The sequence below is a fragment of the Octodon degus genome, unplaced genomic scaffold (genome assembly GCF_000260255.1).
Source record: "Octodon degus isolate 3935 unplaced genomic scaffold, OctDeg1.0 scaffold00038, whole genome shotgun sequence".
Classification (NCBI taxonomy): domain Eukaryota; kingdom Metazoa; phylum Chordata; class Mammalia; order Rodentia; family Octodontidae; genus Octodon; species Octodon degus.
Window position 1 is genome coordinate 2,157,933 of NW_004524614.1, and position 14,488 is coordinate 2,172,420.

A 14,488-nucleotide genomic window follows, 5' to 3' on the forward strand; every position below is an offset into this window, starting at 1 on the left:
TACAAGATTGTCCCATCAAAACTGTATCTCTTACACTTACAATCTTCTTTATAAATTTTTCTCTGTCCTACTTACTATAAACTTTTCATGACAAACTTGGCTGTAGCCACTTGGATTTTTTATTTTTGGCAGAACCAGGGATTGAACTCAGGCCCTTGCACTTGCCAGGAAAGCACTTATAACACTGAGCCATCTCCCTGGCCCCATTTTTAAGTGCTTTTCTCTGTCCTCTCTCCTCCAACCCTATGTTCTTAGATTTTGCATTTTTAAATTCGACTGGTTGCCCACAGATGTTCAAGTAACTTTGAGTCAGTATTCTTATCACCAGCAGAAAGCTGAGGAAGAGTAAGTTAACTCTGTAACTTAAAAATTTACAATGCACTGAAAATGTTTTAAACATATTAAGCAAACAAACCAACTTACATGAAAAGCCACAAGTAAATTTGTCAGTTAGCTAAGATGTGTGACAATGGGCTCTTCTTGTGACTCTGGATTAGCTCTCATGCCAGACTATGATGATTTTATGCCTGACTGCCTGATTTTACCAGGGCTGGGGAAGTTTCTTTCTGTCTCTTGTTATAGGCTCACCTTGTTATCAAATTTAGAGTGAAATGATTGATGCAATGATATTCTTCATTACATTTAGGATATTTTTGATGTTTGGTCTCTCTATTGTGCCTATTATTTTTATAATCCTTTTGAGATGTCTCCTTGCCAAAATTATAATACTTTTTGAGGCTTTAATGTATCAGCAAGCTCCTGTGTCTTATAAATCTCAGTTCTTACTTTTTGATAAGCTGTAATCATTTAAGCAGTATTTACATTTTTTAAAAAAAATTTATGTGTGTGTGTGTGTGTGTGTGTGTGTGTGTGTGTGGCCAGCTCAGCCCACCAGGGGGCGGGGCTGGCTGGCATGTGGTGCTGGCGGATTGAACCACGATCCCTGAGCTTTGCTAAGCTTGTTCTAAGTAGGTGCTTTAGACCACTGAGCCATCTCACCAGCCCAGGATTTACATTTTTAAAAGAGGTGTTAGGACTCTCTGACAATGAGCACTGGCATTTTTATATTGTAGTTGAAGGATGTCTGGACTCTAAAGAGGCAAGTATCTGTACAGTAATATTTTATTTTGGCTTTCACATGAGGTTATTTGGTAGCTGTAAGTATCTTTATTTTTTCTTATGTGGGTTTTATTGTATTTAAAACCACACTGTTTAGTGTTCTATAGCTTTTACATGGACAGAGTATCTAGGCAGAGTAGACCACTCAAAAAATGGGGTGGGTCATGCCTTCCTCTTCCCCAGGATCCATTGCACACAGGCATAGAATCCCCCAAGGAAGTCCTACGTTGTAAATGAAAGGAATTTGTTTGTCTAGACCCAAACTGGATGCCAAAGGCAGCAAAAGTGAGGCTTTGATTTATACTTTTGTAAGAGTGCCACCATTAGGCATGTGGGAGTTGAGGAGCTGTGTGCTTTTACTTTTAATTCATAAGAGTATGTCTCTGTATTAGAAGACTTTTAGTCTCATTTTTATGTTTCTTTCTTGAATACCAATGACAAAGCCTTTAGAATACATACAGACAACAATAGGCATTGTATTTATAACACCAATGTTGATATTATTTTGATTGGCTAACAACCTGTAAGGACACATGTCTCCAACTTTAAAGACATCCCTACTTTTACAAACTGATTTAAATAAGCCCACTATTAAGCTATGTAATTCAAAAAGCATTTGGGTTAATATCATTAGTGTCAATTTTGGAGAATAATATGTATTTGAAAGTTAGCACACTGTATCTCATCCTAAATCATGTGTAGTGTTTATCTTACCAAACTTTAAGTATCCCTTAAGTCTATTAGTTTTTGCACTGTAATGAGTTTTATTTTGGCTCATTCTAAGAGCCAGAAGTTTCTAAGAACAAAAATAAAAGAAAAAAATTTATTTGAATCAGTAATCTTTAGTGAAACAGCTGCAGGTACCTTATGAGTTATTAAACCAGATTAATAGGCAGATGAACAGACAAGGTAGACTACAGAACACCTAAAATAGTTATGTTTAATCACGGCGCTCTCTCAGATGTTTGTGCTGTTGCTGTGCTGCATCTTTGTAACAATACTGATAGGAAGTTTTTTTTTTTTTTTTGATGGACTTGTCTCAGTTTATCATATTTTGTGGGTTTGACATTTTTGTCTTCAATCTTCTTTTTGTTTTTTCTTTTGCTTCCTTTTCTAAAAGCTTTTATTTTTGTACTAACATATTTTTAAAAGACATTCTAGGGCTGGCCAAATAGCTCAGCTGATTAAAGTGCCTGCAAGCAGGCACAGGGGCTGGTGATCACTGGGCCTGCTGAGCTGGCCCCGCCCCTGGGGCACACTGAGCTGGCAATTGAGACTGGGCGTATCCCTAAAAAATACAAAAATAAAAATAAATAAATAAATAAATAAATTTCTTACAACATTTTTTTCCAATTTTGCATGCTTATATCTGATAATCTAAACAATTAATTTGAGACGACATTATGCAATGTAGCAACCATTGTTAATTCCTATTGGTTCCTTTGTGAAGTTCTTTATCATTTCTCATTTTTAAACATTTTGTATTCTTTTTAGATAATAATAATAAAATTATCTGGAGTTACTTGTTTACCTTAAGAGACAAAATAAAACCAAAAGAAAATTTCCTGCCTTAACTGGATAGTTGCCCATTTAAGTTTGATTATTTAATAACTTGGGGGTTCTGGTGATTAACAGTTTTCCTGTAATGTTTTTATATTATTGTAGACATAAAACAAACTTGACATTAAAATGAGAAAATAAAATCTTTAAATTAAAAAACTGAAAAAAAAAAAAAAAAGGGAGAGACTGGGTATGGTTGTGCACACCTTGTAATCGCAGCTCTTGGGAGGTTGTAAACAGGTGGATCACTATGAGTCGGATCTACTAGTGAGAGCTTGAACATCCTGTAGACCCTTCCTTAGAATTAAAAAAAAACACTCTAAGTATTTCTTACATTTTTTTTTTTTTATTTTTAAAACCTGACCCATTGTAGGCAAAGCAGGAGAAGTGAAGCAGAGAATAAAGTGAGAAACAAACAAATTGCCCCTGCTTACTTAGCAGTTGGATAGGTAAGAGCTTTCTGGGATGAGAAACCTGACCATCGACCTCACCCGGGCTATTCTGTGGTTTTCTTCTCTTCCTGGGATGAAGAGCTCCACAGGGCATCCTGGGTCCCCTTCCAGGCATGGGCGTTTGGTCTTCTGTGCTCATGTGCAGCACCTTGTTTCACCTCACAGAGGACTTCACTTTCCGCAGTGAGCTGCTGTGGTAGAGGATGGGAACCATTGCCCTGAGACCAGACTTGGTTTAGTTGCTGAGAGGTCCCAAGGGGCCTTTTCTTCTGAAGTTTTGGTTGAAAATTAGCTGCTATGCACCTCTCTGTGACTCAACTAGGTTTTCTCTCTGGATAATTGTTTCCATCCCTCATGCTGTCCAAGGTTGCTTGCTATAACACTACAAACTGAGCTGCACCCTCATCCCTACCCCTGGATTTTTAAAGGGCAGTCATGACCCTGAAGCACTACATGCCAGCAGTCAGAATTTACAGACAAGGCTACATACATTCACCTTTATTTGATCTTTATAGCAGTTCTGGAAATGATGTACTAAGCACAAAATCAGGAATTAGCATAGGTCATAAAACGAGATGGTCTTGAAACAAAACCTTCTGTGTCTAAAATACTGTTTTCCCGTTCCTCGTGTATGTAACAAGATTTTTGTATTCGAATAGTCACTGTATTTTTACCTCAAAATAAAAAGAATTAGCATATATATTAAAATGAAAGTGTTTTAAGTTACCTGTTCTTAATGTCTGTGTTAATCAGAATGAAGATCAATGGTACATATTTTATTTTCTCTCTCTCTCTCTCTCTCTCTCTCTCTCTCTCTCTCTCTCTCTCTCTCTCTCTGTCTGTCTCTGTCTCTCTCTCAGGACACAGATATGTATTATATAGAAAATGACACTCCTGCAATGGCCAGAACATCAAACCTTAATGAAGAGCTTGGGCAGGTGAGAACCTCTTTGGGAGCATTTGCAACAGTGGCATAAGCAGTTGTCTGCAAAAATTTTAGTACAAAATATAGTAGAATATAATTTTGGAAGCTTTTAAACAGTGTTTAACAGAGGCAAATGGCAGGTTAGATATTGTGTAATATCACAAAATGTGTGGGGGCTTTTGGAAGGACATGTGGCCTCAAGATTTTATCTGTATTCCAGGGTAGCTGTGAGTTTAGCACCTTCGCCCCAAACTCTTCTTGACCCTCTTGAGTTGCACTTTACATTAAATCTGCCTTTTCCATTGAAATGGCTGCAGGGAGTAGCAATTTTTGAATGCATTGCAGTGAAGATTAGGATTTCATTTTGTACATACTAAACCTCCCAACTATCCCATGAGGTGGGTACTATATCTTCAATGCATCGATGAGAAATGAGTAACTTAGTCCAGCAAACTTGGCTAATGAATGACAGATTGAGGACTACAGATTGTCCAAATCTGGCCTTATTCTTCCTTTCCTGTTGTAGAAATGTCTCCCCATCCTGTGTCCCTCTGAAGAAGAGGTCAAATGTCTTATTCACCTGAGGGTTAGAAAAGTATTACATAGAGGTACTTTATTTCTTTAACTCCCTCTCAAAAATAATGACTTATGTAGAGTTGATGAATTTATTGCTAGAAACTGAAGTCCAAATTTGTGTACCAAATTATGTAATAAAATAGAATTCTGTGGGCAAAAACACTTGTCTGTTTCTCTGATATAATTTTTAAAATATTTTTAGAGTTAATAGTGAAAGTTTCTATCTTTTCTTGAACTGTGCACATTTACAGAAGTACCCTTAAGTTTGTAGAATAACAAGTGGGATTCTGACGGAAGAGATCATCCCTGGCACAGAGTACAAATCACCCTCAGCAAAGCCAATGCCCCTAGCCTCCTTGCCCTGTTGTGCTCCAGGTACATAGGGCAAGGGTCAGTACATAGAGCAGGCCCTAGAGTTGCACTTCATATTTGTAGCTGTTGCTGATTTTGCTTACATTTTCTCTTCCTGTAAAAACTTCATTCATCGTTGGTAAAATCCTAGTCCTATGCAACTTCATACATTCTCATTATATGTCAGTGTCTCAGTTACTTTTCTTGTTACTAAGACAAAATACCTTGTACTCACAATTAAAGGATCAAAGCTTTAGTTAGCTCATGGACTGTAGAGGTTTCAGTTCATAATTTGCTGGCGCCAAGGTGGGGTGGCATCACAGAGGAGAAATAGTTCATGGCAGGAAGAAGGTAGCAAAACAAGAGGCCACCACAGCTCTTTCCATCCCTTATATCTTAGCCGGGCAACTTAGGGCAGGTACCACTTATATCCTTCATCCTAGTGTCCTTGACCCTAGCACTGAACCATAAATCACTCCTAACATCACACATTCTATGTCCAGCCACCTCTGAAAAAACCCACCTGTGACCACATGAGACTTTAAGGAGACATCTAAACATAAGCCATAATAGACTGTATTTTTCTTTTCTAGTTTTCCTGGCAAAATTAGTCTATCTTCTACATTACTACAAAAGTCTCCCCAAACATATACAATGAAATAAAAGATGAGACTAGTTATCACATATCTGTTTTCTTCTGAAGAAGAGCCTGTTGGAAAGCAGGGATGTGCCCTGCATGGTTAGCTCTGTGTGCATGTTTTCTTCATCCACAGATTCAGCCAAGACCACATTGAAACTGCAGCTGGGCATTGGCTACAGACATGGACAGACTTTTTCTGGTTCTTAAACCATAAACAAACCAGTATAACAACTGTTTGCTTAGTATTTATACAGCAGTAGGTATTACAAGTCCTCTAGGAATGACTGAAGACATGTAGAAGAATGCACATAGGTTCTATGCAAATACTACAACATTTTAGAGAAGGGACTTGAGCATCCACAGGTTTTGGTGTTCAAGGCAGTTTCCTAGAGTCAGTTCTCTAAGGATACTGAGGGAAGATTGTACAGGTTACATGTGGTTTCTGTGAATTCTGTGAAGTGTTCCCTTGTTCTCAGGTGCCATTGAACTGGGCCTGAAGAATTGAAAGACTGAAAGTACTCAAGATGACCCAACTGAAATCATTCCCTTCATAGGATGTAGTGTATTAGTCAGTTTTCCCCTGCTGGCACAAAATACTTGGCATCACCAGTTCCTGGGAATGGAGGTTTATTTTGACTCGCAGTTTGTGGAGTCCAGTCCATTGTTGGCTGGTTCTAAGCCATCATAGCGGAAGGGCATGGTGGAGCAAAGCTGGTCACCTCCACAGCCTGGAAGCAGAGAGCAGGAAGAGAGACTGAGAAGAAGCCAGTAGCCAAATATGGTCCCCAAGGTCCTGGTCCCATGACCCACCCAGACAACCTGGAAGTGTGTTTTACTAATCTCTAGGCAGCTCCCAAACCAACCAAGTTGATGTTGAATAGATTTGAATTGGAACGTTAAGAACACAGTAAAATTTAATAGGGAATTTGATAGCAAGTTTTGATGATTTCTGATTATAAAAGTTTCATTTTTAATACTTTGTTACAACTTTGAACTCTTATTTTTTTTAAAGGCAGAAGGAACCACTGTATATTTGAAGGCAGATTCTACTGTATATTTATATCCTTAGATTTAAGCTATAAAAATTTTACACAAAATTTATTGTTGACACATCAATTACCCTGATTTTATTAATGTATATTTTATACATGAATTGAAATATCATACTATGCTTTATAAATATATATTATATTAATCAAAAATTATAAAAATATTTAAGGAAATAGATATGCTAACAACCCTAATTTAGTCATTATATGTTGCTTACATGAATCAAATTATCATACTAATAAATGTGTGTGATAAAAATAGAATAAAAAGGCCAGAGAGTGAGAGCTCAGCAGCATAAGTGCTTGACTGGCAAGCACAAGGTCCCAAGTTCAATCACTGGTATAGCAAAAAAAAAAAAAAAAAAGAATAAAAATGTAAATGTAAATGTAAGAGATTATTAGGAAAGCATAAGCTACCCCTGGTGTACTAATTTAATATCTGTATGTCATGTTTGATTTCTTTAGCAACCTTAGCAATTTTTCTTTACTTGAATTTTTTTTTTAAATTTTGGTACTTGAGAATTAAATTCAGACCTTGCACTTGCCAGACAGGTGCTTATGCCACTGAGCTATAGATCTAGCCCATTTTTCATTACTTGGAAGTCCTTTTGTGTCTTGAAAAATAATTTTCAGTTTGTTTGTTTACATTTTTTAAAAGAAAATGTACACAGTAAGCAATTCATGTTATTAATCTCTCTTCCATAGCACTGTAAAATGCTGCTTCTCTAGACCAGTTTCCTAGGATCTCTTGACATTTTGTAGTGCCTATCATGGTTTCTCTCTAGAAAACCATTGAGAAAAGGAAGTTTCCTCTGGGACTGTTAATCACCCTCAAGGTGAATGTGGAAGCACTCGAATGCCCATTTAGTGCCCACAGTCCATACTGGACTCACTCTTCTCGTAGCCCAGAGTTCCTTCCCTTTTCTCCACTACATTGTTGATCTGAGATGGCATAGTTTTCCCATGTTTACAGGTAGAGCATGGCTCTTTTGCATTCAGCTAATATTGTCAAGGTGGTTAACATGTTGGTCCACTCCATGATGTCCCTTTTGCCTTTGTGTGTCGAGAAGTCATGTGTTTAATCTGTATATCTTTGCATCTTGAAACGCAGTATAACTTTTACCACATCTGTTCTATCTTCACATGCATCTTCTCTGTGTACTCTCTCCCTTTTTTTTGCAGTGCTGGGGGTCAAATCCTTGCCTTGTATATATTAGCAAGTGAGCCACACCTATGGTCCCCAAGCAGTATCTTGAAGAATGAAATATGGTATTGAGATACTGTTTGAAGGGACCTAATGTTCATACTTATAGTTAGTGCCAGGGTTCTTACTACAGCTTCCTTTGCAAATTCTGGAAAAATCTCACTATAAAATTAATTACAGAAAGATATTTATGACTGATCTAAGGATTGAAATATATATTTTTTATTACTATCTTTAATTTCAGAAAGTCTACTCATCTAAATTTAATACAGATTATAACACATAAGAAGGAAAGACTTCATTTACTCATCTTTGCATCTTATTTCACTCTTGGTGTGCCTTTCTTTTATCCTTTGTTTTAGGTAAAATATCTATTTTCTGACAAGACCGGAACTCTGACATGTAATATCATGAACTTCAAAAAGTGTAGCATTGCAGGAGTAACCTATGGGTAAGTGTGGTTATAGTCATTACTTACTGGACATTTCTCCTGTGTTCTTCCACCAAGATAAACTTATTGCTAGCTGCTTCCTCAAGTATCTTAACTTTTTGATGTTTATGAGGGATATAGATATACAGTTCCTATTGGATGCTATGTGAGTTTAAGTCGGTTACATGTAGCACTTAATCAAGTACCAAATGTAATTTTATTTTTTATTTTTTTAAAATTTATTTATTTATTTTGTGTGTGTGTGGCCAGTTCAGCCCAGCTGGGGGCGGGGCTGGCTGGCATGTGGTGCTGGGGATTGAACCATGGTCCCTGTGCTTTTGCTCAGCTTGTTCTAAGTAGGTGCTTTAGACCACTGAGCCATCTCACCAACCCCCAAATGTAATTTTAAATAGTTAAAATGTGATTTATTTTTACAAACACTAAGAAATCCCAGTGGCCCGGTGACTCTGCATAGCTAAGCAAATGCTTGTAAGTTTCTTTCCTGGGTCTGGGTCTGAGTGCCTGTCTTTTGACCTGTTTTGTGACAAGTGTGTTTTCCTCTCTGCCAGGCATTTCCCAGAGCTGACGAGAGAGCCATCCTCAGATGACTTCTCGTGAGTACATCCTCACATTTCCTGCCACGTCCGTCTGAGAGGCTGCAGAAAAGTTGTACCATAGCTCTCTTTATCTGAATGGTTCATGTGTAAATAAAAGTCATATATGTTATTTTGAAAGAAAATCAGAATAAGATTTAAACGTGAACATGGTTTTAAAAGTCCATACTACACATCTTTAACAACAGTAGTCTGCCCGTGGTGCAGAATTTGCTATTTCCTTAAAGCAACCAGCCATAACTTTTTGACGCTTCAAAAAGTGTTAATTGCTATATTTCATAATGATATATTGGTAATGTAACATGTTTTAAGGTTGTAGGCATTGATCGATTTTCTACCACACAAGAGGTTTCAGCATCTGCTCCTCTGTGTGGGACCTGGCCCCTGGCTCCTGTAGCCCCGTGCCAGCCCTTTGGTAGCCCTCTGTGTCTTGAGCACACTGGCTTGCAACTGTGGCCCTTGGTGTGTGCTTAGTTTCCTTCATTATGTTGAGCATTCAGTGGACTACTAGTGAGTGATTTCTGCCTGTAAGTTGCTCTTATTGATTTTAGGGAAGTGTCCTTACACTCTTTTCATGAAAATTTTCCTCTCCCTTCAACCTCTCTGTTTTGTCAGGTCTCCTGTTAGGCAAATATTCAGCCTTTGGAGATGATCTTCCAGTTTATTACCTTTTAATCTCACTTTCCATTTCTTTGTTGTTTTACTCTCTGCTAGTTCTTCCTCCTTGTATCCTTCCTGAGAGTTTTCTGGCGCTCCTGTTTTCAGCTTTCAAAAGCACTTTCCTAACCTTGCTCTTTCATTTTCATTTCTTTTGTGCTGCTCTCCTACCCTCAGCTCTCACCATGACTCTCTGGGTTGATTTCTTAATTTTATAGGCTTCTTCATGACCCTGGTGATCACTGGCTATATGTACATATATTTTAACATTACTTTCCTTTGTGGTAAATACACGAAACATAAAATTGGCCACTTTAATGATCTTTAAAATACTCGTAAAGAGATATTTTTGTCTCATAACGAATTAAGAAGGTGAAGAGACTTTTCCTGTGACCCGTGCCGACCTCCACAGCTTGCCCCATTAGCAGGATCCCCCATCAGAGCAGTGGATGAGCCACAGTCAGTGACCCTGCACCGACACAGCGTTGCCTCCTGGAGTCCACACTGAGCAGGAGGACTTACTCTTGGCACCGTCTGTCCTGGGGGTGTTGTGCACGCATCATTATCATGTACACTTCATTATCATGGCGTATTTTCACGGCTCTTAAAATCCTCTATGCTTGGCGATTCAAGGTCCCAAGCCCCAGGCCCTGAAAAGCATTGATTTTGTTTTGGTACGGGGGATTGAACCAAACTCTCCACACTGAGCTAAAGCCCCAGTCCTTTATACAACTTCTAATTTTGAAACATGGTCTCACAAAGTTGCCTAAGTGATTCTTTTGCCTCAGCCTCCCAAAACTGGAGTTATAGGAGTATACACTGCATGCAGTCTGTGACCCGATTTCCTTACTGTTGCCACAGCTTTGTATTTCAAGAATGATCCCGTCCTTTCCAGTTGGAGTTGTACAGTGGACAGCCTGTTTTGATGGCTTCTTTCACTTAGTAATATGTATTTATAGTTCCTTTGTTTTTTGTTGCTTTTTAGCGTAACTCTTTTTAGTGATGAATAGTATATCAGGCCAAAGCTACTCTGGTTTACCCTGTCTAAAAGGTGAGACTTCTACCCTTTCTGGGTGTAGGGAGCCCTGTTGTCTGGCCATATGAGAGGAAGGAGTGTTCTTGCAAGCTGAGGGTCCTTCAAGTGGACTCAGAAACTGTCTTGTCATCTGCTTTCCTTGTAGAAGTTAACTTTCTGTTGCTGTGACAAAATAGTGGTGTAAGTCAACTTTAAGGAGGGAAGGTTTACTTTGGACGATGGCTTCAAAGGTTTCTGTCCATAGTTTCTTGGCTTCATCATACCTGTGACAGGGAAGAAGCCAGCATAGTGGAGGAAAGTTGCTTACCTTATGGTAGCCCGGAAGCAGAGAGGGAGAGAAACCCAGAGAGGAAAGGTCCAGAACCAAGATGCGGTCCTGAAGGCCATTCCCTGTGGTCCTCTCCTTTCACCAGGGCCCTGCCTCCCAAGTCTCCCTCACCCCTGATAATGCCATCCAACTATGATCTCATGACTGGGATAATCTGCTTGATGAAGTCAGGGCCCTCAGAATCCATACGTCCTCTCTAGGTGTCTTATTCCAGTGAACTGACAATCATGATTAACTGTCACACTGTACTTCAGAGATAACTTCACAGACTTCTCAGGTACCTCATGCTGCTGTTTATCTCCTCAGCCTTCATTGGGTTCTGTGGGGGCAACAGCTCATATTTTTAGAAGCTGTTGGTTGTTTTTTCCCCCTCCTGTATTGCCTGTTAATACTGTACAGTATTTATTCAGAGTTAAAACTGACATGAGCTATGTTGTCTTCTCTTTTATTGTCAGTGTTGTGAGAAAGGGTTTAAGGACAGGAGAGAGGGGTGAATATGCTCATCCTTTACATTTCTTCCATGTGATGGCACATTGCCATTATATTGTTTCCTTTGTGGCCTTAAATGAGTGCCCATATACAGTTCAATAATTCCTGTGGTCTGCTTTGAGAAGACCTTCTTGAATATATATTTTATGGTAGAAGTTGTGCAGGGCCCAACTGAAATAACAAAGTCATAGTATCAAACCATGACTTCTGTTTCTTTCCCTTGTAACTATACTGTTGTTTGTAAGAACCTATAAAATATTTTATTTATAATAGCAGTAAGGATTTACTATCTTAATATTTGAAATAACATGCGGTGTTGCAAATCTTTAAAGATTGACTACAGATCTGTGGAGTTATTATATGTGGTTCTTCCTGAAGTTGGATTCTTACCAGATTTGAGATGTCATAACTGGCACTTTTGAATTGGATAAATATTTTTTGTTTTCTCTTGCAGTCGGATGCCTCCTCCCACCAGTGATTCTTGTGACTTTAATGATCCCCGGCTGTTGAAAAACATTGAAGATCACCATGTGAGTCCATTGATTTACTTCTAAGACATCAAATAGCTTATGGTTCATGGTTATTTATTTAGCATATGTGCATTACTTTGAAAGTGACAATTTTGGAGCCTGGGAAAAGAGAGCATTTCAGTGTTTTATTAAGTTAGTACTCTAAGAAGGTACTTTGTGGTGAGCACTACATAAATTAGTGTAAAGCTGAATTTAAGAAAGTAATGAAGTTACGAAGTGGCACACCAGGTCAAATCTCACCAAGGAATTCTGTAATTGTTCAGATTTCTGTTATTTTGCAAGATCATTACAGGGCTCGGGTTATGGCTCAGCGGGCACAGCGCCTGCCTGGCAAGCACAAGGTCCTGAGTTTGTCTGTTTGTTTGTTTTTGTGGTACCGGGGATTGAACTCAGGACCCTGCGCTTGCCAGGCAGGTGCTTATTCTACTGAGCTATCTCCCCTGTGAGTTTGATTTCCAGTAAAAAAAAAAGAAATGATTGCCAGCACTGGATACATTTTGAGAAGGACACTTTAAGAAACAAAAGCAAGGTATAACAATAGGCACCATTTACTTTATTAGACTCTCTGCTAGATACTCTACCTGAACCTGTGTTTTCCCGAGCATTTGAGTAACCCCTGAGAAGTAACAAAGAAGTTGTATAAAATGAATGAATTGGTTAATTATAGCGATGAAACTTACCACCTCAGTCTAGCCAGTTCTATTTATTAATTTACTTAGATTTTCCACAGAGGGGCATGTTGCGTTGTTGCTCTGGCTGGTCTGAACTCCTGGGCTCTAGTGACCCTCTTTCCTCAGTCTCCAAAGTAACTAGAACTATACCAGGGATTATAGTCACATGCTGCTGTGTCTAGCGCTTAGCTGTGGCGTCTCAATACCTCAGCTGTTCTAGTAAACTAGGATTAACTACAGTTGTATCAGTTCATTTTTTGTTTAAAGGCTCCTCTAAAAAATACCAGCTTAGAAAAAAGTATTATGTATGTCACAGCTAGTTCATTAGCATAAGCTAGACTGCATATGCTGCATGTTATTCCTGAAAGTAATTTCTGAATTTAAAGTTACATAAACATGAGCAAGATTAAAACTATGTCTTTCTGAGATTTTGTTCAGACGTAGATACATTTGAAACTTTGTACTACAGCTGCAGCTCAGTGGTAGTGTGTGCCTGGCATGCGTGACACCCTGGCTTACTGCCCCTGAAGCCTTTTCTAAGTTGTCATTGAGGAAATTCTCTCTGTGTTGCAATCAGTGCCTACTTTTAAAAAAATGCTAAATCCTCCCGGCAGCAGTTCTCAAATGTGAGTGTGTGGGGCCTCCGTGCCCCCTGGCTGCAGTCAGCACTTCTGAGCAGCACTCAGCTGAGCCTGGGATGCCAGTGGTCCCACTAGCCAGAGAGCATGTCACAGGAGTCCGGCTCTGCTGGCCACAGACACCACAGATGCTCCTTTGTGGAATTTTGATCTTAGAGGGAGAGGCAGCTGCCAGAGATTCTCCAAGCAGAAGGCAGCGATGCCACAGACTCTTTGGAGAAGAGTAGTTGTAATCAAGGATGGCAGAGAAACAAGTACGTTACAAGGACTTGCTTTCTGAAAGAGGAAGCGTGCGTGCTCTGAGGCTGGTAACGAAAGTGGTGGGTGGTGAATGGGGAAAGAGGTGGTGGAGGGCGATGGGGAAGAGCTTAGGAAACTGCTTGGCCTGGTTTCACAGAGTTGGTTTCTCCAGCATCAGTGAGCAGATGAGGGTGCAAGGAGGACAGAAAGCACAGAACCCTGCCAAGACCCAGCACTAGGCTAGGAAGAAAGCAAACTGCTTGACCCTCATTCCTAAGAGGCTCACTTTTTATCCATTCATTCAGCTAAAGTTAGGAAACCTCATTTATGTTAAATGCTTTGCTCTGATATGAGTGAGGGTCAGGAGAATAAAACACTCAAAAGCTTCCTGTGAAGTAGGGAAGGAGACATAGGACATCAGTAAAACCTGTTGTCCTCTTCTGCAAAATAGGAACAATGTGACACTTGAGGGACATGATTTTATTTTGTGCAAGTAGAGTGGTCCCTCCTCAGTCCATGGGTGTTATAATTGCTGAGATGTGGGTAGTGTGGTCAGTGTAGCTCCACCAAAGGGTATCTGCATTCATAAACTCTGGGAAACCATGGATAGCTAGGGCCAGTCCTCATCTGGAGAAGGCATCTTCTTTATGCTGCTTGGATCCTAATTCTTTTAAACTTAATACATGACTCATGCAGGTGTTCTCTGGCCCTGGGTGGTTGAGGGGAGGGGGCACCTAGAGAGTCTGACCATCATCATATGCTGAACCTGTCCTCTGAGGGTATTTTGTGGGAAGATCTGAACACAGACAATGTCCCTCCTATGGTTTCTGTTTAACCATCACTTCTTCCTTCCTCCTCCTTAATAGCTGTGGCCACTTTGTTTCTTTCTCCTAACATTCTGTGTTAGCCAGCTTTTCATTACTAGAAAAATACCTGAGCCAGTCAACCTAAAAGGAGGAAAGGCTAAGCCAATCATGGT

General features: G+C 39.4%; 1 protein-coding gene across 4 annotated transcripts in view; it reads left to right on the top strand.

Moving 5' to 3' along the window:
* Positions 1-14,488, top strand: part of Atp8a2 (ATPase phospholipid transporting 8A2) — a 726,716-nt gene that overhangs the window by 231,194 nt on the left and 481,034 nt on the right. For all 4 annotated transcript variants that reach the window (XM_023714997.1, XM_023714998.1, XM_023714996.1 and 1 more), the window contains 4 exons: positions 3,992-4,069; positions 8,239-8,327; positions 8,876-8,920; positions 11,885-11,960. In XM_023714997.1, the coding sequence (XP_023570765.1) occupies positions 3,992-4,069; positions 8,239-8,327; positions 8,876-8,920; positions 11,885-11,960 (288 nt within the window). The remainder of the gene's footprint in view (positions 1-3,991; positions 4,070-8,238; positions 8,328-8,875; positions 8,921-11,884; positions 11,961-14,488) is intronic.